This window comes from Pseudomyrmex gracilis, unplaced genomic scaffold (genome assembly GCF_002006095.1).
Source record: "Pseudomyrmex gracilis isolate BER0280 unplaced genomic scaffold, ASM200609v1 scaffold_3, whole genome shotgun sequence".
NCBI lineage: Eukaryota > Metazoa > Arthropoda > Insecta > Hymenoptera > Formicidae > Pseudomyrmex > Pseudomyrmex gracilis.
Window position 1 is genome coordinate 938,684 of NW_018020587.1, and position 25,159 is coordinate 963,842.

Below are 25,159 nucleotides of genomic sequence, written 5' to 3' on the forward strand. Positions count from 1 at the left end.
AACTAACAACAAATAACAAGTGCAAATTAAACAAAACATGTCACGCAAGAGATTTCATCGTTAGATATGTGTGTAAATATAAAATATATGAAAAAACAAAATAGAAATGTTTACTCTCTTATCGTCTGCTTATCCGCTTTTAACATTAAAAATTCAAGATAAATATCATTTTTGTAAATAAAGAAGATTAATTGTAACGCTAGATTTTGCTTGATATAATATACGATTTATTTTTGTTTGAAAGTTCACAACGTAAAATTAATCACTCCACAGTACGGGAAAATTCATCGAAAATTAAATCGGCAAACGAACAGCGACTCGTAAATCGAATAATTCCCTAAACGAATGACCAAATGGCAACAGGTGCATTATGACTCGCACAAATTTATCCGCAAATCCTCAGATTCGGGAATTCATTAGGCTACAAATCTATCGTCTGCCTCCACTTTCACGGGTTTATGCACAGATGAAGAAATCTCTCAAATTAGAACACGTGTTTCTTCCTTCTTTTCGTTCTCTTTCTCTCTCTCTCTCTCTCTCTTTTTCTATTGAATTATAACTTTACAAAAGTCGCGTTAAATTATGTCGCAGAGCCATGTTTTTAATACAAATATATCATTTGTACAAAAAATATAGGTACACATACATCTCATTTGTAAAAACCGAGTCTCTCTCTCCGAAACAAATGCGCTTAGTAATCGGTTTGGTAGTTGAAATAAATGTAAGCAGAGACGAGAGAAAATATATTCTGCTTGCCAAATTGTCGAGGAACATATCTTATGTTGTCACGTCAAGCGTCATCGAGCGAAATGAGCTCAGTCCAAGACAACAATGAAATTTCAAACAGAACTTTCTGAGAATCAGTTCAGGAAAGCACTCGCTTTTGTAAGAGAGAGAGAGAGAAAGAGAGAGAATGTAATAGATCGAAAAGGTATTTGCTAGATTGCGTTATCTGTGGATTTGCGTGCCGATACTCTTGGCTTATTTTTTCAAAATTTTGTTTTTTTTTATCTTCTTTTCTGAGAGATTATAAACCGGCGCGCACATAATGTCTTCTCGTTACTATAATGCGTCACCTCTTAATTCTCACAGTCGCATCCATCTTATCTATCTATTTTCGCTTTTCTCTTCTCGCCCGCAATGTCTCGTCCAATAACAAACGATGCGTTCTTCAAAATAGAGAATATCTCGGCGTAGTTTTTTTGCAAAATATAGATAAATATCACATTAATAGTATATATATAATATAAATATATATATATATATATATATATATATATATTTTTTTTTAAATATATTTTTATAATAATATTATTTTTATAATACTCACATATTTATATGTTGTTGCAAATATTTAATTTACTTATTTCTCTTAAAATATATATAAACGTCTTTCATGATTAAATTTATATTTTATCATAACAATTGCATAAACTAAGAAATAAGTAGCGCGGCATTCTTCCAATATCCGCTCGACGTTGCGACTAAAACTGGCAAGAAATCAAACGTTTCGCGACCGAATGTAACAGGTGGTCGCATTCGATTTACTAGCCGGTCTGAGTCAACGGACGCGATCGTTTTGATTAGACGGAGACAAATGAGTCTGCGGAAAATGCGAAAGATGGATTCGATCAGTCGGCAAGTTGCTCTCGAATTGGAAATAGTTTTCCGTTCCACTTGCATTCAACGTTTTACTTATATTCGCTAGAAAATGGTTAGCTAGAGCTTTTGATAAGATAGAATCGATTTTGTCAAGCGAAAAACTTTATTAAATATTCGTCAACTCATTCATCTTCGGTGCGTTAGCAAAATCAACCGGATTAAAGAGAAATAGCTATTGAGAGCTACGAGAAATATTATTCGAATATTTTGACACACGTGTGTAAATGACGGTGCACGTTGAATGGTGCAATACCGTGCATGGCTAATGCAATTCCAATGAAAATACATTGACAGGGGCAATTACAAGCCACGCCCCTACAGATTTCCGATAACCCCGCGCATTTTTAGACGCGCGTTACGAGCGACATTAAAAAATACCAACTGCTGAAAAAGTGACGTCATTGACGAGAAACAAAACATTATATTATGAAGAAAAACGTACAGATATTTTTATCGTGCATAAGACCTGCTGCTTTCCTCCACGTCATATTTTTTGCCAGTCATGAGCATTTTTTGTTAAATATTGAGTTACAAAGTAACGTGCGCAAAATGTCAATACGGTAAACGTAACACGTTAATTCGATCGGGACGGAAAATCTCCGGTTGAACACTGCAGAGCAGTGAATCGATTCCACGGCAGAAAAAGGATTTTCTTCTTCTATGCGCCGTTTTTTGTTCCAGGAGTCGACCATTCAACAGCAGCAGCTGAAAGAAAGACTGTGAAGAGAGACTGTGCAGAAAGAAGAAAGCTCATCTCTCGCGGAACCGATTCAGCAACTTGCACACGCAAATCGAGCTTTGCGTGCTGACGTAGTTCGGCAAAACTCTGTTTCCGATTACGAAACAAACGGAAGAGTCGTTAACTTGAGCTGATTGCATCAGAGTACAGATTGCATGGGGCTGTCAAACTATTTGTATCAATTTACAAGCAAGCGGTGTGGCGGGCGATATAGCACGGAAATTTCGAGGAATCGTTTAATTTTCTCCGTGGGTCAGAATAGCATTTCACCGCTGTAATACATATGTATATCTTTCGACTCGAATTCATCATCTTCGCCCGGAAGGCACGTTTCCCTTCTCTATATGCGCGCGCTAACTTTCCGAGAAGATTACGGCGAGCAAACGATTTGATTTAACTGTAGCCGTCTTTCACTTCGACGTGAACTCAAACGTTAACTTGCGCACCGCATCCCACTTGTGTTCCGAGAGCGATTAGAGAGAACATCTTATCCGATTATACAATGCAAGAGCGAGTAGATGTTACTATTTTTGTTTACGTTATTTATTATACATAGGGACTATACATATTTTATTTATAAGCGATGGAATATATATATATATATATTTTACGTAATTTAATTAAATTAATTATTTTAAATTATTTTCAATAAATTTTTACTCTATAACGTTATGTTTTGTAACTCTCAGATCAAAAAGATCAAAGTTTTATTTTTGTACAGATTAAAAATTTAAATTACGTATTATTACTATTATCATTGTATTATTACTATTATTATTATTTTATTTGTATTGATTTTAAAACTCCACCGATGAAATTTATTACGCGACGCTCTGGTCTTCAATTACCGCAAGTTTTGCCATCGATGTAATAATGGTGTTTTCGTAATCCGCCACGGTTAATCGGCGCGTAATCGATATTACCTTGGGGATTAAACTAACTCCCCGATGTCACAATCACTTGCTATATGAGATCAAATTTGTTCGTGCCTGTCGCAAAACAATCAATTTTTCCGAACACACGTTTGAACGAATCGATTCTTGCCGCAGACTTTTTGCCAACGAAGATGCTGCACATCCATCTCCATTCACGTCAGAACACGTTATTATCAAACGCATGCCGCAGACATATGTGTATGAGTAAATGTATTTCACGCGCGTTCATTGGCTCATCGAACTCGAGTTAGCTTCACGCTGCGTAGAGCCGCCGCGTCGACGTCACACAACCATAGCTACTCTATTTTCGCTTATCTCGGCTCCATCACGATCTCCTCTCTACTCCCGTTGAATCTTTCTCTCTTTCTCTTTCTCGTTCGTGTATTTCTGGCTTCGGCTTCGCGCGAAGTACAAATGAGAGGCGGAACCGAAGAAGAAAACGCAATTCGAAGTACTTTAGTTAAATTTATTCGCGTTTTTCCCCCGTTTCTTTTCCTCCGTATACAAATTGCATCAGACTTTACAAAGAACCGCGACGCGGTTTCAGGTACGCGACGTTCTCTCTCAGTTTTAGTGAAATTTATGGTATTGTATCCGGAGATTCGCAGAAATTCGTCTCGAATGAGAGGATAAATTTGTTTCTGCTTTTCTCGTATATATTTTCAAGTAAATTTTATTTTCTTAGAACATTAAGATTTAAAGCTAAAATGTCATTTCAATGAAAACCTCATTTGACGAAGTGTAAAGAATATTTTATCATGGTTTGCGAAATGTCGCGAAGGACAGTTTGACCGGACGATCGATTCGTCCGAAAATTGTGTACACAATAAAACTATCGAAAAATTCAACATTTGCCTCGTTCGCGTAGTTACTGATGATATTGTGGAATTAAATCTGGAATGTTCAATGCCGGGAGTTGTCAATAATTTGCAAAGTGTATTACACGCTAAAAAAAAGTTTCACATTGCTGTTCAGCGCAAATGTCGATAGTTTATGAAATGTTTGGGAAACCACATGATGATAACAGAAAAACCAGAGAGAGAGAGAGAGAGAGAGAGAGAGAAAATATATAAAGATATAAAATTCTGCGGAAAGTTGTTCTAAAAAAAACCCTCTCTTGACGTTAAATATTGCGAAATTCAGACTAAATACGCTTCGAATATAATTCCACCAAAGTATGGCGCCTACGGTATCTCAAGAAAAATAAATTCACGTAATAGTCTGATTTCAACAATATCATGTACGTGACTGTTTATAAATTTCAAGATTGAAAGTTTCTCTAAATCTCGAGTGCTGTATTAAACATCAGCGAAAGAGAGATCATTGAGAAAGAGAGAAGGATCATTGTCGTGTGCGAACGTTCTTGACTTGGAAACAAGGTTACGTTTCTTCGATATTTCCGCCAAGAGAAATGGAGCGAAAACGTTTCCCACAAATGGCTACATTTATAACAAACAGGAAAGTGTTGGGAAGTGATTTCCTGACCTTTACTGGTGAGGCTGAAGCTACGGAGTCTGTAACTATCTTCGTCCTCGCCGTCCTCCCGTGCCGGCATCTGAGACGAGACGTCCGGCACGTCCAGGAAGGCGTTGCTCTTCCTGTGATGCGTGTGATGCATGCTCTGCCCCCGTCGACTCCCCCGTCTTCTGATTCCCGGACTGACGTCATTCTCGGACAGTTTGGGTTCGCTGCTGCAGTGAGCCGACTTCATGGTTCCCTCGTGGTGATGGTGGTGATGATGGGCAGCGGCTGAAAAACGGTATGACGTTTCGCTGTATTCACGCATGATTTGATCGTAAAATTATATATCTAACGCGGGAGAGTTTCCAACATCTCTCGTTTTGTAAACCTTCCCACTGAGACCTACGTGTTGCGTATCCCAAGGTGCAAACGAGAAAAAAAGAGATGTGAAGAAGCGAAAAAACATTTCTGCATTACAAATGTTATTTTTTATATTATGTTATATTAGCTATATATCTCTTGAACCTTCGAGTACCTTTTCGTATCCTTCATGGATACTCGCATTTAGAAACTCCTGACCTAATTGTATAGACATTGTCAAAAGCGTACTTTTTAGCATGATTTCTGATAATGTACAAGCTTTCTCGTTTAATATCAATGTTATAATAAAACATGTAGCAATAAATTAAGCCTGCCTTTCATCACAAATAATTCGATATATCACAGATTTTTGTATAATTAATAAAAAAACTATAATTTAATATTTATATTATACTCATATGTTGTATCTTATTAGGGATATTGCGACAAAATAATATAAAATATTCTTGTTAATATTAATAATCTATAGGGTTCTATTATTAATATAAAGTTAATAAAACAAGAAATGATTTAAAATATCACAATTTACGAAAATGTTTGAACAAAAATATACACGTACATTTTACGTATCAGAAAACACGGATTTGATTGAATAGTAAAACCGTATTTTTTTGTATTTTGCTGAAATTATTTTAATTGTCAATTAAGCTCTATCTTGCTTTGTTTACGCATGCAAATACCACGAATTATTCCTGCGAAACATTCTAGTCTCTTATCGATGCGCCTGTCCCGTGTTACAGCATGTAACTGAGAGACACGACAGCAACACTGTGCCACGGCAAACTTAGAGACGGGGAGCTAGTTTCTAAACTTGCGAAGACTCGCGACGGCGAGACGTGTTTGGGACTGTCAGTGACCTACTAGCCAAACCTACGTACGAGAATAGCAGCCGCAATGATTTCAAGAACTCTCGCGAGACCGGAGCGGCGCGTTTACCGGTGCACATCGCACGTGAGAGTTCGGGGGTATATACACTTTTGCTCTTTCACCGAGAGGACAATCATGTACGTCACCGCGATGACGTTTTCACTGACTTTATCGGGCATTTTCGTCAAAGTCTCACGCCCGGTCGTCGTCGTTCCGTCACGCAATCTCGTCGTATAAAATAGAATTCTTGAAGATTCCAATCTCGAGTGGCAAAAAGAAAAAATATCCCAATCGGCAAAAATAATCTAAGCATGCAAAATGATCGTTTGACAACAACACGAGTCACTTTGACTCGATGCTGAATATGTTTTTAAATAACCCGGAATTGGGGCAGTTCGCAAAACGTTCGTAAAACGTGGGTTGCTTCGAAATAGAGCAACGTGTAAAGAATCGATCAATTTTTAATTTAATTTATAAATTCAAGTCTCAAAGATTTAATTTGATTGCTTTCTACATTTGTTGCTTGTTTAACAAGAACTTTTAACAGTTTTACATTAATTATTTGTAATGATCTTTGAAGAAAGTTTTTCGAAATGTGTGTGCTCGACAAAATAAAACAATATATATAATACACTTAAAAACTAAAGGTTCAAAATTAGGGTTAAATTAAATATTACTTAGATAAGGTAAAGTAATTATCGCGATATAGAGTGTTTCTTCGTTATTAAAACAAGTTGTACGAAACGGGGATTTCCGAAGCTTTACGCTCCCGGACCTCATGATGAAAATCATGAATTCTAATCGGGTCGTGCAATCCCACGCAACTCTCTACTTATTCCTGTTCCCGACATTGCTATCGTTACCTTGAGCAGTGGCGCGACGGCGGATGCTTTTATTTCCGCCGGTAACACGGGCGCTCTGGGATCTCGTAGCCGGCCTTCGTCTCCTCGTGGGTGTACTGTTATCCGGTGTGCCGCTCCCGCTGTCCCTTTCTCGTTCCCGTTCGCGTGCTCCCGAGGGTGGCATAGCGTCCAACATTTGTTCCATGCTAGAGAATCCCGGGGCGCAGATCGACGCCGATCTGGTCTTCCGACGGAGCGAATCTTCCGCCATCTCTTCGAATTACCACAGCTACCACTTTTTTAACCCGAAAATACCAATCACGATTCAAATTTTTATATTAACGATCGTCTTTCTCTGAATTTTTGACTTTTTTATCCAATTCTTCGCGAGATGAGAGAGAGAAAAAAGATTGTAGAATTTTTAGATTTCACTGCAAAATCACAAGACACGACGATATTATTCGACTTATGTCGGGCACTGATTTTCTTTTTTTTTTTTTTTTTTTAATGTTTTTTTGCACTGATACACGCAAGCGTTTGTGTATCACAGCTGCGTTGTATTCCTTATTCGTGAAATCTTCCTGTTGTTTTATGGAAGTTCTTAGCGAAAAAACTTTGTGTATTTCCGAAATGTCTTTCCTAATATCACAAAACTTTTTTTTTAAGACAGACTATTTGGCCAAGACACGCCACGTACTCGAGACCAAATGATATCTTCGGACACGTGAGATCGTCACGGATCCGGCGTCTCGTCGACACGGACCGTGCTTTGTCCCAAAGAGAACTTTTCTTCTTGATTCTACAAATAAAATATAAGCACGATTGTTGTAAGTATGATTGTTTTGTTTTCTTCCACATGCTTGCGAATGAGTCGCAATATAATTGTACCAGTGATAAATTTATATTCTGTTACAATTATAAATTTTATTTCTACGTTTTACGAAGCTCATTATGATTAATATTTAAGCAAACGGAAACGCGCGTTTTGCTTCCGATGATGTGATAGAGATCGATGTCAATGTCAAACAGGTAGTTGGCAGCATTCGAAGTTACACGAGACATGACGTAGTCAGAGAGACTACCTCGCAGGTTGTCGAAGCTGTCGAAGTTATTAAACAGTGAGCACGCAATACGTTGGGAAGATATCGTTTCGCGAAGACGTTCCGACATCTATAATCGAGTATTGACAAAAGGTAAGCTCGCTCTGCCTGAACCAACTTCACGCGACATCTTATTAATGTATTCTCCTTTCGACGAAGTCCGCCTGACACAGTAATTTATTCCGAAAGTACAGAAGAGAGTGCTGAGGAAATTAAATGGCTTGTTGTTGAACAAACTTTCAAATAAACTTTCCAGTTCGACAAGCAAAAACCTAGCAATCATATTTATATATAATTTAATTATTTAAAAACATCTGAAAACTACGTTTTCGAAGACCTTTAATGAAAATTACGTTAAAATTTCTTGTAAAACTAAAAATGAAAGAAACTAAATGTAAAGAAATATATTGTCAGCGCAATATATGTAATTTTAAACAATTTTTTTTATTCACGAGAAACTTTTTTCTTTTGCAAAGAAAGTATGTGTCTCCTTTGTGAAACAATATACGGCACGCGAGAACGCGTTTAGCGGAGACTGTAGGATTAAGTAGAGGAACTCAAGCTTTGTCTCTTCTTACTGACAAGAGTGAGAAAAGGTCTCACGTATATACTAGGTTTTACCTCGACATTGTGCGTTAAATCGATAGCTGTAAATGCTTTAGATATTCACGCATCATAACTCTACACTGTAACATCAAAGTTGCAACTATGGCAAAAAGTGTCGTAAAAATTACATGTGCGCCGCTCTTACTCTCGGTATTTTTATTTTTATCGTTATTTTAACTACTGCTTTATTGTACTCCAACAAATGAGTCTTTAGAGCTTACGGCAAATACAAGTGCATTAAAAGATAATGAATAAGTTGAATCACAGTGTTTTAGTTCCATTTATAATATGCTTATAATTGATATGCTGCGATTCTCACAGGCATAAAATCCATTATTGTTTATTATTTAAAAATAATTGTCTTTTACGTGGAACAGCCATTACAAAAATGCTTTGATATTTTAACAGAAACAAAAAATTAATTCTCGAGTAAAGTGCACATATAACGCATTTTACTTATTTATCTTTTTATTAAATTTTTCTGTTATTTAACTCATCATGAAAGGGTTAAGAGCAACACAACTAAACGTCCTTATGCCCTTCGAGAATTTCAAAGTCGGAGCATCGGTTTTTCTCTCTCTCCCGCGTGACAGAGTCACTCTCTTCGTCGGCTTATTTTTCCCGGGGGCTAATTATAGATCGTTTCTAATAAATCTTCTCGATGAGAGAGAAGCATAAACATCTCTCCGCCGATATATTCCCCTCGTATGTTCGCCTCACTCCCCCAAGAGAGCTTCGTCGCGGCCGTAATTATCGCCCTTTTTTGATATAAACGGCTTACCTTTACCCTTTAACCGCGATTATATCGTATCTAAGGATGCGTTTCGCGCGCTTCTTTTCCTTCGTCTTGAGATAACGCGATATCTTCCCGTTTCTTAAGAATCTCACCGAATTGATTTGCAATATACGTTCACTTATCGATGCTTACCATTTTCTTAGGCCGTTGACAAGCGCGGTCGGATCTTCCTCGATCATTTTTTCCACCTTATTATCGTCTTCCTCTGTGCAAATCGCGATTCGCAAATTGAATCACATGTCTCTCAATTGTTCGCACGCGAGACGTGAACTCAACAACACGATGCACGTCCGACGATGCGCGGCACACTGAAAGCAGCTCAGCGTCGCGCCGAGCGGGAAGCGGCGCCGCCACACCAGGCGTCGGCGTCAACTCTCTTGCCTCGTCACCGACGACGACGACGACAACAACGACGACGACGACGACGACGACGACGACGACGACGACGAAAACGATGACGATGACGATATAAAGTTGGCGCACGTTCAACACTCCGTACATTGCGACTTTCAACTTTTTAAACAATTCTCGCGAACGCACGAGATATTTCGCTGAGAATCACGAGTCAGTATCTAGCAACGTACTAGTGATACGTTAGCATTATCAAAACTATATCTATTTCTACCGAAAATCAATAACTTGTTTGTGAAAAACAACCATGTTCACGACTTTTTGATATTAAATAAAATAACAATTATATAAAAGTTTTCTATGTGATAATAGCACCTATCTAATTCTATGTAGAAAATATTTCTCTCATATATTTTCTATTATGATACGAGATGTGATATTTTTCTATCAACTGAGTCAGAATGTGTTTTGCACACAGAAAGAATCACTATCGCAATTTTGAAGTCGGATGTAATATCGAGAAAAACGTAAAAGAAAATGTATTTTCGGAAAAGATCGAAATTTTGGTTACGAATTTACAAAAAAGTTTTCACAGTTCGCATGCGCTCTAACGAACTTCATAAAAACTTCATTTTCATTAGATCAGTGCGCGATAACTTTACATGACTGTCAACTTTTTAATAAAAAAAGTTTGTACTTTATTTTGCCATAAAAACTGTCTCACTCTCTCTTCTTTTTTGTTTGTTGTCTTTATGGAAAATAAATGTAAGAGAATCTATGATAAAGTCATCTTGGTAAAAATAAATCTCTGTTTATAGAGAAGTTGTGGTTTTACAGAGAATACAACTTCTCTCAAATAAAAATTTACATACTTAAAAATGACTATAGGTACTTACAAAGAATACAAAATCTACTGAATTATTAATATTATCGATTATGCAATCGAACTATTGTACAGCCAAAATTTCTCTGTATGTAACATACTTTAGTGTCTTTAAAAACGTGACTAAAGTAAAGTCACGTGACGTTATACTACCGTGTCTCTTGATGTTTTTTAGATAATTTCTCAGAGCAAGCGAGATTTGTTTAAAAGAGAAAAAGAGAGAGGAATCGATAAAGAAAGAGTGAAGAGATTAATTGCGGATTTTAGCACACATAAGTTAAGAAAGTTTTATTAACTTGCCGAGTTTATCTTATCTTGTCTCGCCTGAAGTTATTATCCTATCAGAACTTTGTGTTTTCAAACTTTTAATATATTATGGCGGCATCATCAATCGAATCGCCTACCCTTTAGCACTCAATTTTCTGCAGCAAATATCACATAATAATTTTGTGTACGTGTATATTTCTCTATAAGGTCGGTGGCGCGCCTGCAGCGTTCTAATATTTAAAAAACCATCATCGCACGTGTAACGACGCGTGTAAATCACGCATGCAATATATATAACATGAAAATTCCCAGAAGATACATTAAGCCTTCCGACGCAACGCGAAAAACAAGAATAGAATTCCAACGTTGATTATCAGTCTGAGAAGAAGAGGGTGTTCCGTCGGCATGTAAACTGGAAGAAGTCAACAATCGCCAGTCGCTTCGTACAAAAACAGTTTCGCAAGTCTTCATCGGAGTATATTTCGTTGAGCTAAAAATGCAACCCTCTCCTTGTATACGTAAAGATATCTTCATTACGGTGAGATCAAATAAAAAAGTGTCATAAAAATTGCAGATATTTAGGACGATCGTATATAAAAAAAAAACTTGAATGCATACGTGACGCGGGGTTCTGTCCCACAATTTCGTTATTATAATCACTCGTAAAATTTACTTCTAATACAGAACGCGCGCATTATTCATCGACGTCATCTACTTCCCACCTCCTTCCTCTTCGCCCGCCCATTAGACTAAACGGCGCAGTGTATTTTTGACTTGTGGCGCTTTAAAGCTATTTCAAGACGAAGCTAAGTCAACCTTCTGCACCGTCACGATTCGTCGCTCCCGCTTTCTTCTCCAGTTTCTTTGAAGACTCCCTTTCCTTTTCCTCGAGCCGTTTCGTACGACGATGACTTGATGCTAATTATTTTCTTAGGAAGATAGATTGATTTCCGTGTCAAAAACAAATATCGGAGTATAAGAAAAAGAGAAGAGCTTTATTGCTCGTGTAAATCATATAAGTAATCCGTGAGCGGTTGAATAAATTTGCGCAAAATTGTTGGAAGGGTGGTCAAAGGAAAGATAGTCGCCCATCGTTCAGTGTGGTAGCTGAGGTAGTCAAGTGGAATTATAAATTTCAGAACAATTTCTCTCTCTCTCTCTCTCTTTACTCGTTTGTAGCCTGATGACATATTAATAAAATTTTCTTCACTTTCAGCAGTTAAAACTTTTTTAACGTTACTAGAATCTTTGTTACTGCTGAGAGGTTACAGATAAATTTATATAATTAAATTGTTTTTTTCATTTAACATTTAGAAATGCAAAATATGATAAGTATGAATCTGATCGATTTGAAATATATATTATACCGTAAATATTTATATATAGACACTCCCGCGGCAAGATACTTAAAACAAATAAATTTTTAATTACTTGTTTTTCGCAATTTGCGTTAAAAATCATCTTGTTCGAATTTACATACATATTGTTTCATATTTGATGTATCTATACTTAATGTAATGTAATATAACCGTATACATGTAACTGATATCATCGCACGTGCACAAAGGGACTGACCGAGATGAACAATAATCCTTCACAGGTCAGCGGAGTAATCTATAGGGCGACGAGACACACGCACAATCCAATCGTGGTGCGCCGCACTCGAAATTAGCTACTCCTAATTGCAAATGCCATTCGTTGTGGACGGTCGCTTCGAATTGCTTACTTCGCCATTAGTTCGCCAGATGCGCGAATTCGCGGCGAGTGCATCACTTCGATTCAACGCCCGGCACGATAAATTGCGAGAGAATCGACCGTTGCTCTCAATCGCGTCCAATTAAAACGATCGATCGCCAGCGCTGACAAGCGAACTGAATTTTCACGCTCGCCGAGCCAATCCTCTCGATTTTCTTCGTCAACAAATTGCCGACACTTCTTTCGCTTGGACGCGAAAATCGATTTTTAATTAAAGATGATTCGATGACGAATTACCGGGGCGCCGGCTGCGGAAAGTCGAGCGATCAAATCAAACTTATCATCGGCTTTTTGTTGACGATAATTATCAGCCACGCGATGGAGGATATTTATTTTCACGTTGAAAGAAGAGAGGGACACCGTCGCGGTGTCAAAAGTATTGCCGTGACAGAAATCTCATTTATCATTTCCTCACGAGCGCGGCGCCTTGCGTCGAATAACTTCTCGCAGATAACACGCTTGTCAATCAAGTGACGCTAGTAACACCGAGTATATTTGAGAAGGATGCTGAGAGATATAGAGTATATATATTTACTGGTACCTTATTATAATCCTGTCAGAACGCGATACGTGACGGGCGCATTGCAAGTCAAGTTGCAATGTTTCCTCACTAGTTTACAAGTGATAAAGTTCGCTGCTTCGACATACGCCAATAGAAAAGTTGGCGTAACACGCGTTAAATTCTCTCTTCAAAATTTTGCGCCATCTTCAATGACAATAATTAATGACAAAAAAATATCAATCGTTCCGTATATTTTGAAGAAATCAGCAAATCAAAAACTGACAAAACATTGCTTTCAAAATTCACGAAATACAGATTTATCGAGATTCTATCAATTTCAAATCGTTTAATGAGTGCAACGATATACTTGGATATGATAATTATGAACGTCATTATCGTCATTAATTATATATACTTGTAGTCTATATACTTATCGCCCATATTCTCTCTTGCACACATATGCACTTTACTAGTTCACTTTATTACGTATTTATATCATTCTTACGCTATATTTTTTAATAATGATACTGTTATACGCTGAAACACACAGTACATCTTGTGTTGCAATCAAGCGAGCACTTAGCCAAGGATTGAAACATTTAATTGCAAGGTAAACTAATGCACCTCATGTCAGTTTGGTCCTGCGGGACCTATTGATGCTAGCACACAGTGAAGCGTTATCGTGCGCATTGCGCGCACAAGTGGTACATCGTGTACACGTGGGTTTTGCATACAGACGCGGTCTTAAGTGCACGTACACGAAAGTCAATACACAAAGAAATAACTACACTCGTAACGTGTAAATACACTTACGTTCGGTCGACAGCTGTTTGCTTTATTTACTCTCTTGTCGTAAAACAAACTAGCGCGATTCTAATTCACGAAGAAAGCTGTAATTGAAGTATATTTTAAATACGCAATTTAAAATAAAAATACTTTAGATTAAAAACCTCACGCAATTTTCTCGAAAAAAATTATTGCGTTACTTTATATAGTTGTTTGCTCACTTTATCTTAAACTCATGTTCAAATTCCATTTTATCACTCTTGGCGTCATCTGTGTATAACTCACATTACTCACATTCAGGAAAGTTTACTTATCTTCTAATTACCGGCATCAGTCAGAAGCTTAAGAGCAAAATATTTATCCCTGTTTCCGAGCCGCGAACATTGCACTGTCGCAAGTTTTGTGCGTCGACATTACCTATACACACTAACTTCGTGATTAAAACTACTATCTTCACATGACTGATTTGGTTCTGTTCCGTGCTATGTGCGCGGAGAGAAAAATCTAAGAGCGGCTACAGACGCATCAACACCTCTAATAGCTTTTCCGCTCTCTAAGCCAACGCTAGATCTACAAGTAGTGCACATTGACAACTACGTAACTACGAAAGTTTTTGTTTGTCTAGCACAGCATAATCGAAAAAGTCAAAATCGAGAAAATGACTCCATGGCATCTTGCCTTTACTTCACTCCGATTTGTGCACATAGCACAGAATAGAACATGTTCACGTTTGAAGATAGCGTATGCACCGACAAGTCGCTCGTGACACGGCTAAGTGCCAATATGCACCACCTGTAGACATAGCGCTGTCTTACAAGTTGAAAAAGCTATTACAGTTTTTCATAGGGATTTGACCGCTCTCAGTCTTCTCTCTGGTGCGCGCGATTTGGCGCGCGCGTGGAGTCGATATGTCGAGAGTCGATATATCGAGAGTCGATATGTCGCGCGCTACGACTTATACTCTCGATTTGGCGCAATTCAATCATGGCGCAATCTGACGCGCGTGGTGGATCAGACGTAGAGTAGCGCGCGTGATCAATTTTGCGTAAGAATCAACAACTTAAAAAAACTCGCAAAACGTAAGAATTTTTATAATTCCAAAGATGTGTGGTCCTCGGATGGATAAGGCAGATAAACAGGTATTCCAATACAAGTCTGTATGCATTTTTTGCTCGTTTTATTATTTCCAAATCTTGCTCTTAGAACCTGAAGAAATTCTTTCACAATCTAATAATTAATTAATGATAATTAAGTTTAACATTAACGCCTGACAACGACGAAGTAAAGATTATAGATATATATATATTTATATTTATATATATATATAAGCTAATCCTTGCCCAGACACACGAATTGATATGCACTGTTTAATGTGTTTACTTTCTTGTTTTCTTTCTTGTTTACATTCGTTCTAATCCACTTTTTTTACGGGCATATAAATAAATTCTTATTGCTTAATATTTTCTTGTTAATATATAATATATATATATATAGTATTATTACATATAAGATGATATGTTTTTGTAGTCCCAATGATTAATATGCACGCGTTTGTGCAAATGTCTCCGGCGCGAGACACTGTATGGACGGATTGATCCAGATCACGACGTGGACGTTCCGAATCGTCAAGCGATCATTCGTTTTCCATCTAAAAATCTCGATGGCAGACATGCATTTTAGTTACTTTTATATCTCATTTCTTGTAACTCACATCTTTTGTCACTTTTAATTATATGCTTCGCGATCGACGTTCGGAATATCCATTACGTATCCGGCAGTATTTGACGAGGCCTCAGATTGTCGTTTCAACCCTCGTCCGTAAGTGAGATAATGATAAAACAAAAATAACAAGAAAAGTGTTCATACAGCCACGTTACACATATATTATTTCCGAAGAGAAAAAACAAAATAAAATGAAGAAGAAGAAGAAACGAGAGAGAGTTGCGAGCCGATCACGGCTCTGATATTTTATTTCGCCGTGGATCGATCGATCTTCGGAGAGGCGTGTCCACTCAAGCCCCGTCGACATACTGATTAATTAGTATATTATTACTAGTGTCATATTATTACTATTTTATTACATATATTAATGTTATTATTATTATTATTCGCTCACTAAATATCAGATTCTTATCTCTGAACGTAGTTCAATGTCGCTACTTGTAAAGTTATTATTCTTTTTTTTAAATATCACAATAACCTTACACAGAAAGCTGCAGCTAATTTTTATCATATAATTGTATTATTATTACTATTCTCTCATCATTATCCAGTTATTATTACTATCAGTATTGTTGTTATTACCTACGGATTTTTAACTCGCGAAACTTTATCTCGTCAATACGCCCGGGTGTATTGTATTCCCTCTCTTTTTTTTTTAAATGTTTTGCAACGAATACGAAAAGTATTATCGTTATTATTACTATCTTTATTTCTTTCAGTGTTGCTGTTTTATTCTCAAGCACGCGCACGATCCTTAGGATAAATCGTGCCGAGTGACGTACGCGTGCATTTCGATTTTGTCGCCTATATGTACCGGATCGTGTTTCGGTGATTAATGTGTGTGACGTATGTGTGAGTATGTGATTTATCTCGTGTGTGTATAAGTGTGTGTGTGTGTGCACGCATATAATTCAAGCGAACAAAATATCTCTCGCACGTACGCGTCAATATAAACCGATTGTACGTGATTTTATCGTTCAACTGTTATTCAACAGTGTATACGCAGATGTACAATCGCAGAGACTTGTGCATTCGAATACAATGAAATTCACACGAGATATCTCCGGTGAACCTTCGAGTTTTAACAAACAACGTGTAAAAAAAAGACGTGTCATATTATAGAAACAATTATTACTTAAATTGAGATTACTGCATTTTTCCAACTGACTGTCTAGACGATTTCGGTGCAATGTGTCATCACGTATGTAGCAAAATTACGAAAATATTCGGGTGATTGGGAAAGTTAATCTCTGATTTTTGAGATTACTCTTCTTTCCTTACGTCAATTGCATAATTGAGATTCTAGAGATTGCACTGGTGTACAATATAAAAATAATCGATTAGATTTAAATTGTTCGCCGTATTCGCCGTGTATTTGAAGAAATTTTCTAGATGGCAATGAATAAAAATCAAGATTAATCGTCATTCATTCGAATATACGACAATAGCGATTATTTCGAGCGTTTTCAACACTTTCCGGATCAACCGTGTTATATATACTGTAGCCATGCGCAGGGGACGGACTAGTTTCTGCAGCTGTATGCGTCATATATGTGTATATCAGAGATTGATACAAAATTATAATCTCGAAAGTGGCGATTATTACACCTAAAGCGAACGCGTGATCGTGCTCATTCGCAAAAATAACGTTTATATTCGTCGCACCGTATTTCTAAAGCGGACCAAGTATAGGACGTCGATTTACACACACTTTCCGTCCGCAAAGCGTTGAATTCACTTGAACGAATTCTCGAAAGTCCACATTTTTGCAATTATACACTTTCGTTATACACCCTCGGATAATTTTCGCATTTTTTATGAATCATTTTCACACGTACACACACGTAAGCCATGTTGCATGAAGAAAATCGGTAAGTCGACGCATTCGTAGAGAAAAATCACACCGTTCGAATGGACAATCGAGGTGGTCGAAGAGTCTCCGTATAAATAAACGATTACGGGGACAGGAGTGATTATTTTTTACAATAAAATCGAGTTTGAGTGCCGGACGTGCGCGTTTTCAACGATCGTTTTCCATCTGTGCGGCTAACGAGTGTACGATAACCAAGTGTAAAGAACAAGTAACTGGCTGATACCAGGAGTCCAGCGTTTTGCCGACTCCGGCGCCAAAACGATCGTCGAACAACACATCGCGCATTGCCAACCTCCGCGAAAAAAAGAACACACGCTTTTCTCTCGTATGATATACATAGAAATTTCTTCTTTCGCGTTATCACAACTCGCAATTTTTCGACTACCTGAATTGAATTGTGATTCGCTACTTCAACGTCTCAACGTCTGTGTCGCGGTTTTGCATCGTAAGAAAAATCTCACAAAATCTCAAACAATCAATATAGACATCTACTTGTAAAAAACACAAAGTGCGTTTTTTTTCTTTTTTATTCTAACATTTCAAACAATTTCAATAATTTTTATAAATTTCATTAAATTGTTTATATAAATATTAATTTCAAACAGATTATATTCAGAAGTTCGAACAATTGAAAAATCTCTTTTATGCGTGCATACATCAAGGCAGAAAATCTTCGCAATGCATTTGAGCCAACTCTAACGACGTCTCTGCGATATATGCGGATCAGACGTCAGTAGCTATTACATATTTATATGTACATAATGCATGTGTATATATATATGTATATTATATATACATATACACGCAAACGTCGAGACTTGCGTGGTAGGGTACGCTCTTGTTCCATTTTTCTCAAACGCGTATCACCCGCAATCGATATTATGCATTTATCTTTCGCTATACGATATACCTCCAATTTTTTTTTTTTTTTTTTGTTCTACTTCTCTTTTTATCACCTAGGACACCGAGCGCAAACCGAAATGCAACACGCACGTACGGTATATACGAATCTAGAAACAACACGCAAATAAATACAACATAGCTCTAGCACAAAGAGACACGTCCTTACATACATACAGACGGATACAAATGTAAGACACGGGTGTATCTATCGATTAATAAAACGCCACAAAACGCTCGCGGTTGTCTACGAACGACGAATGTGGTCCAGTGCCATGCCCTTAATTAACACTGATTAGCCGTAATTGCGAAACGCTCGATCATTTCACCACGTCCGATGCGTTTGTTTATCTGTTTCAAGGAAAAACCTGCGCGATTTGTATTTGATGTTTTTTTTTAAAAAAGTAGAGAATTATAAATAAAAAAAATAAAATATAAATGTAGGTTTTTGTGTATTTTTCTGATATAAAAAAAAACTAAGAATTAACATACATCGTGAATGATCGGTCTGTTTCGCCGTGTTTCTGATATGTTGAGAATGTAAGGGCGTGTTTTGTATTATCTTCGAAACGTCGTACGCACGTCACTATACGGTGTATAAGTATCAAAAGCGATTACGTGTTTTTTCCCTCAGGAATTTGCAAATTGAGCGATGCCGAACGATTCTAGTATATCTCAAGTTAACAATCTTGTGTGATTCGTGTGTGTGATTGTCATATTCTCTCTCTCTCTTTCTCTTTCTCTTTCTATTTCAATTGAGATTGCGCATGTCGCAGCGTTGATTGCGCGGGTTTATCTTTGGCATAATTGCGAAACGGTGATCAAAATCTCATAAGAATGAAACTTCCCTGCTAGAGAGACGTGTCTTAACATTTGACTAAACTCCTCGGAGTATATTCACAGCGCACATGTTTAGCGATCAACTGATTCTCGTGTGTACAGATTTTGTTCTAAAATTACCGAAAAATAAATTTAAATGACAAATTCTTTGGAAAAATTTAAGACAAAAATTCTAAAACAAAACTGGCGAGATTGTAACAGACTTACGTCTCGGCACTGTGATTGGTGATCTTTAATTGCTTATAATTGGAAATCTGTTATAGTTTCTCCACTTACGTACTAGATTAATACTTTCGTCTTAGATGTTCAAAATTATCTGTCATTGAAACATTTCTCGGTGGTTTTGGGACACTCCGTACATCTTTCGGCTCCGTGGAATGTACAGAAAACTCAAACTCGGCCACCGTCGCTAAGTGCATCGTTCGAATACGAGTTTCCATCGCTTGTATAGATATCGAGATATCCCGTTTGAACATTGACCCTGTCAAAGAATTGCTAATTACACGATGCTAATTTACACATCCACAACAATATTTTTTTTTTTTTTTTTTTTTTTTTTTTTTTTTTTTTTTTTTTTTTTGAAGTTATCTGCGCGAAAATACAGATTTTAATCACGCACGGCCATAACACACTGTGCCGGGGATGCGCGTATCACCTGAGCGTAGATTCAGATCTACAAAGCGGAGATTCAGATCTACGAATACACAGAAAGAGAATCTACATTTATCTGTAAATTCGCGCGTTTCCTTAAAATCCTAAAATTCACACGACCGAGTCATCAATAAACCTACGCGCCTATATTGCGCGGATTCCAGGATCTACGAATTAGGAGATTACAAATTCGCGTCTTCGCAGATCCGGGATAATAGGGATATATTCGTTAACGATCTCGCGAACAAATTGGCGAACTCGCGTATCCGGAATCGGCGAGGTCTGTAACAGCACGTGCGAGATTCCACATAGATCACTCAATGAACACGCAAGAGTAAGCTTATCCTAGAATTTTCGCAGTTGTTGTGTATATAAATTATCCGTCCGTCTCAATTTACAAGAATAGCAGCGTGATTTTCGTTGACAGATGGACAAATTAATTCTTTAATTCACAATGAAGAGTTTCTAGATTTGTTTAGATTTTACAAAGCTTACGTTTGTTCCTCGGACAATTTTCAAAGGATAAACATCAAGAAATCTCACATATGTATCTCGTAATTTCGCATAACCGGCTTTGCGAAAAACCGGGAATCGTGAACATTTGGTACGAAGTACCACAGTTCGTCGTGTAGACATCCGTACATATCAAATATTTCTAATAGCTTTGTAAACAGATTCATTTGCCCACGCATACGCAAACTTTTATACAGACACGCACGCACGCACACGCACAACACGCAAATAATTAACTAAGCAGCTATAAGTCCCGATTCTTCTTTTGAACTCGAACAATCCTGTAAATAAGTACTTCATACTTCGATAATCGACTTTCGAAATTTCTTTCTTGGTCGCTCACCTCTGAATCGTTTTGCGCGCACTACCTCTCTTCGAATTTGTGATCTCGATACGATAAAATCTCGTCGTTGTGAATCGATCTCGCGATCTCGCGGCTTGGACGGGTGTAAAAGGCTGCCGTCGATGAATGGATGAGAGTACAGATACAAGAAACAATAACAAAACCTTTAATAAACTATTATCAATGCTGTGTTCAAAGAAATCGAAATGTAAAAATAATTAAAGTTACATTCGAATATTTACTGCAATATAGAGAATCATCCAGTCGTTGTCTTTCGAATTTTTCTCTGGTGTCATAATTTGTTGAGATTTGTCTAGAGAATAATACTTTCTTTTTTTGTTGATATCAGCTTATAGGATTTTTTAAGCTCGAGTTACTTCGAAGTGAGTATCAATGACGATGTATAAAATATCAATTCGTGTGCGGTGGAATACACGAACGAATTCGCAGTTGACAACGACGACGAACACCACGTGACTTAATCACCAACCCTCGACCCTCACAGATGCATAAAATTGCAAAAGTACTTTCAGTTGCGAAAAGCGTAAAATTGCGCGTGCCAACTCTTTTTAGGATTGTTTGCGCAAGTGGCGAAACTAATAAATAGCCGAATAATCTCAGGCACTTTTACCTCAATGAGAATATTCGTGTTTTGTAAGGGAATGCATCGATATACCTGGTGCGCGAGCCTTTCGAATTTAGAGGATCACACACGTGAGAACGCCGAAATGATCGCGCGAGATTATTACCTAACTATCTCGGAAATATTCGAGTCTTAAAACCGAAGAAATCATTGTTGCAATTCACACAAAAGCTCAGATTAAGGCGAATGTTACAAAGCGTAATAACAACATGCCGATTCTCCTCTTTATAACAGTCTCATAAATAAATAAATACGATAACAATAATTAATATAAATACAAGAAACTAATGTCGAGAATGCCCCCGCTAAGAAACTTAATCGATAAGATTATATTTTTATGTTACAACACGTGTGTAAATACTTTAATTTTTTTTTTTTTTTTTATTCTCTCGCCAATTCAACTTCTCTACGATATTCGTTTCACACGAATTTTGTTCGGTAAATAGACTCCAGAAACTTTTTTTTTAACTTTGTTGTTTTAGAATTCCAATTTTCAATAATTTGTCTACGTCCGCTCGAATGCGTCGCTCGAAATAAGCGGCATTTCACGCATAAGAATTGTCGTGCACAAAGAAGAGAAAACAAATCCATCGCCGCCGGTGATTATTCAACACGCGCGACAGACTCGTCCTCGTGGATTATTCGAGCTCTTATTAAAACGACCGGTTTTAACAAGGATTTTTCGCAAGCTGCTCATAGGTTTCTCTCTTTTTTTTTTCTTTTTACTAAATAACAAATCAAACTTGCCATCAGGCTGCGACAATTGCAAAATACAAATTGACTATACCCTCGATCCCGCACATGTATACATCGTCGAGTCGCTCGATTACTTTCAATTATTTTCCGACGAAATACCGCGGGGTCACTGCGATCTCGCGGTCGCTGACTTTGAGCAGACATCATCACATTATACCGAACATATATATCTATTTATAGATATAAACACGCGCATGTACGTAATAATTTTATTATTGAGAAAAATATTAATTCACGACATTACGATTATTTTATAATTTTTGTAAAAATAATACGCCGCGCTTTTTCCCTCATCGAGAAAAAACGGCAACGTATGCATTTGTGTTTTCAAAACAACAAGAAAATACAGATGTCTGATCGCAGTTGCAACCAGCGAGAGAGAGACGGCAAACAAGTCCGCGGTACGCGTGTATTTTATATATTCATCTAGCTTCGTCTTTACTTTACGTCGTCAGACGGATTTGTAAACATCAATGACAGAAATTCAACTAAATACCACAGAAAGCGCGTGTGATATTACGATATTGTAACAGCTATGTAAAACAGTCTACGATTATTACTTAACTACCTATTCTCTCGCGAATCTTATAAAACCTCGAAAAAGCGCACGTCGCGAGACGCGTTTCGACTCGCCGCCTGAAAACGAACACACGTTTTGCGCGACCACTTAAGTTCGTTAAGATAATCATATTTCAAATAATAGGAAAGCATCGCTCTTTTTCTTTTTTTTTTTTGTTTTTTTTGTTTTTTTGTTTGTAGATTATATCGTACTATTCTCCTCGTCCGGAATGTAATATAAACTTCCTTCCTCGACGCTTATCACTGGCCGACGCGAAGCTTCGCTCGGTTTATCAGCGCGAATAGAAATCCGCTTCGCATCTTGTGTGCACGTTTGAAAACTGACAGGTATATTTTTTTTATCGTGAGTGTGTACAGCCGCTCGTGTTCTTGTTCACTTTCGCTTTCATTCTTAATGTCTCAACAAAATATTACTTGATCCTTACTTTCACATTGTGGTCAGGAGCTCGAAGGAGCTCTATGATAGTATATATAAGGTACATACGTTTTCTAGCAGTTTTGGTTGGCGAATTTGCAATATTTTGCAATAAATTAACCCTCAGGAAATTATGGCTGAGTCGTACTTCTGATTCTGCTGAATAATCAAAAAGTCGCCTTGCGTACACAAATATAACGTACTAAATATGTGTTTTGTTTATTAAACAAATTTTAATATATTTCTTTTATTTATTATTATTAAAAAAAAAAATGTATTTAGTTGTAACTTAACAAATATCCATCGGATATTTCTCGACCCAGCCATCGCCAACGAAGAGTTAAAAGTAGAAAATATTTTGTATATTTTGTATATTTTTGTATATTTTTGTTGCCAAACTGATATTTTTCCACTTTATTTACTTGTTTTTGAAAGCACTCTTCGTATCTCAGATTTTCAGCGCTATCAATTGCAGATCATTTACAGACGTTAACGATCAGAGAGCTTATTAATATTCCTTTGTCATTATTTCGTTTCATTTGTTGGAAAAAGGGATTGTTCGATTTTCACCTCGCTTTGATGTTAATAAAAGAAAATCCGAATCAGACGGCCATTTAGTGCTAAAAGCGGGACGCTAAATAGAGATGAGACCGTTTATGACTTATGAGTGGATTTTTTTTTTACGGTGACGCAAGGATTTTAAAGCCTCGAGAGCTGATCCTGAAAGACCTTCCCACGAGGACGGAATCGGGGATCTACAAGAGGAAATGAAAAAGCAAAAGCAGATTTACATTATGCTTTCTTGCGCGCGCAATTTCACGCCACGTCTTCATCTCTGACGCTCTCATTTACGATAGATCGGTGATCTACCTTTTTGAGTTGGGGCACATTAATGTTCTTTCACAGCGTGACATAGTCTTTTGTAAGATCTATTGGTAGTCTTTGGATCGATACGTTGCCATCTTTGGTGAGTCTCTCGCGTTCTCCAATTTCGCTTTTCTTTTGCTTGTTCCTTCGGTGGATCTTCGCGCGAAGCTTTCATCGTGGATCAAATTTTAAGATGTTTTCAGCACACACCATATTCAAGTGGTAATTTGTCGAAGTATATTAGTGGATTGATCATGCGAACCGATGATTCGATGTTGTTACAGCGAGAGCGCGTTTTCGAGAGAGAAAAAGTCATACACGCGATTCATCGCGATTTAAAATATTCGAATTACTTTGTTTTTATGTAATTATATTAACTCGGAGCTTATCAACTTTACAAACATATTTATTTTATTTCTGAAGTTATATAATTTAATGACTCATATAATATATACACGTATATAAACTAACTTTTCTAAATTTATTTTAAATTTTATTCGTTTCAATGTGTCAACTCTGTACGACTTCTTCTTCAGTTTTTCTCGCTCGAGATATAAGCAATGTATATACTCTTCTTCTTTCCCAGAATAAAAGGCGTAAGTGTCCGAACATTTTTTTAAAGGTCCTGATGAAAACACTCGCGTTTTTAGTTTACGAATTGCTGCATGATTCGCTTCCACGATATATACTGCATGTCGTCTATTCCCATATATACGTGTGTATATATAATATATATATATATATATATATATGTATATAAAAAAGAAACGAAACGGATTCGCTAGAATAATTTCCTAGAGACGGTACAAAATATCTGATTGACATGAACTCTTCTCGCCCCCTGTACTTTCAACGACGTCGCGCGCGTTATAATATAATATTTTTTTTTCTTCATATATATATATCTATCTGTAGATATATATGTATATATATATATATATTTACTTCTTCATATTTCTCATATTAACCCTAATAATATATATCCTTATACACACGCGAATATATAATACCACTCTATGTTAATATAATAATGTTAGCTTACCGCCTAATGATATGTGTGAGTTTCACTTGTAAAGCACTTTAAAATTCAATCTAACGACTCGTCGATTCCGAATCGCGAATGA

At 37.0% G+C, this 25,159-nt stretch overlaps 1 protein-coding gene across 1 annotated transcript in view; it reads right to left on the bottom strand.

The window, feature by feature from the left end:
• The window catches only part of LOC109855450 (GTP-binding protein RAD), a 36,133-nt gene extending 26,447 nt beyond the window's left edge, over window positions 1-9,686 (bottom strand). Inside the window, exons 1-3 of the mRNA XM_020429717.1 lie at window positions 9,522-9,686; window positions 6,909-7,686; window positions 4,822-5,085 (exon numbers count right to left, since the gene is read on the bottom strand). Coding sequence (XP_020285306.1) covers window positions 4,822-5,085; window positions 6,909-7,158 — 514 coding nt within the window. The 5' untranslated portion in view covers window positions 7,159-7,686; window positions 9,522-9,686. The remainder of the gene's footprint in view (window positions 1-4,821; window positions 5,086-6,908; window positions 7,687-9,521) is intronic.
• Between the last annotated feature and the right edge of the window lie 15,473 nt (window positions 9,687-25,159).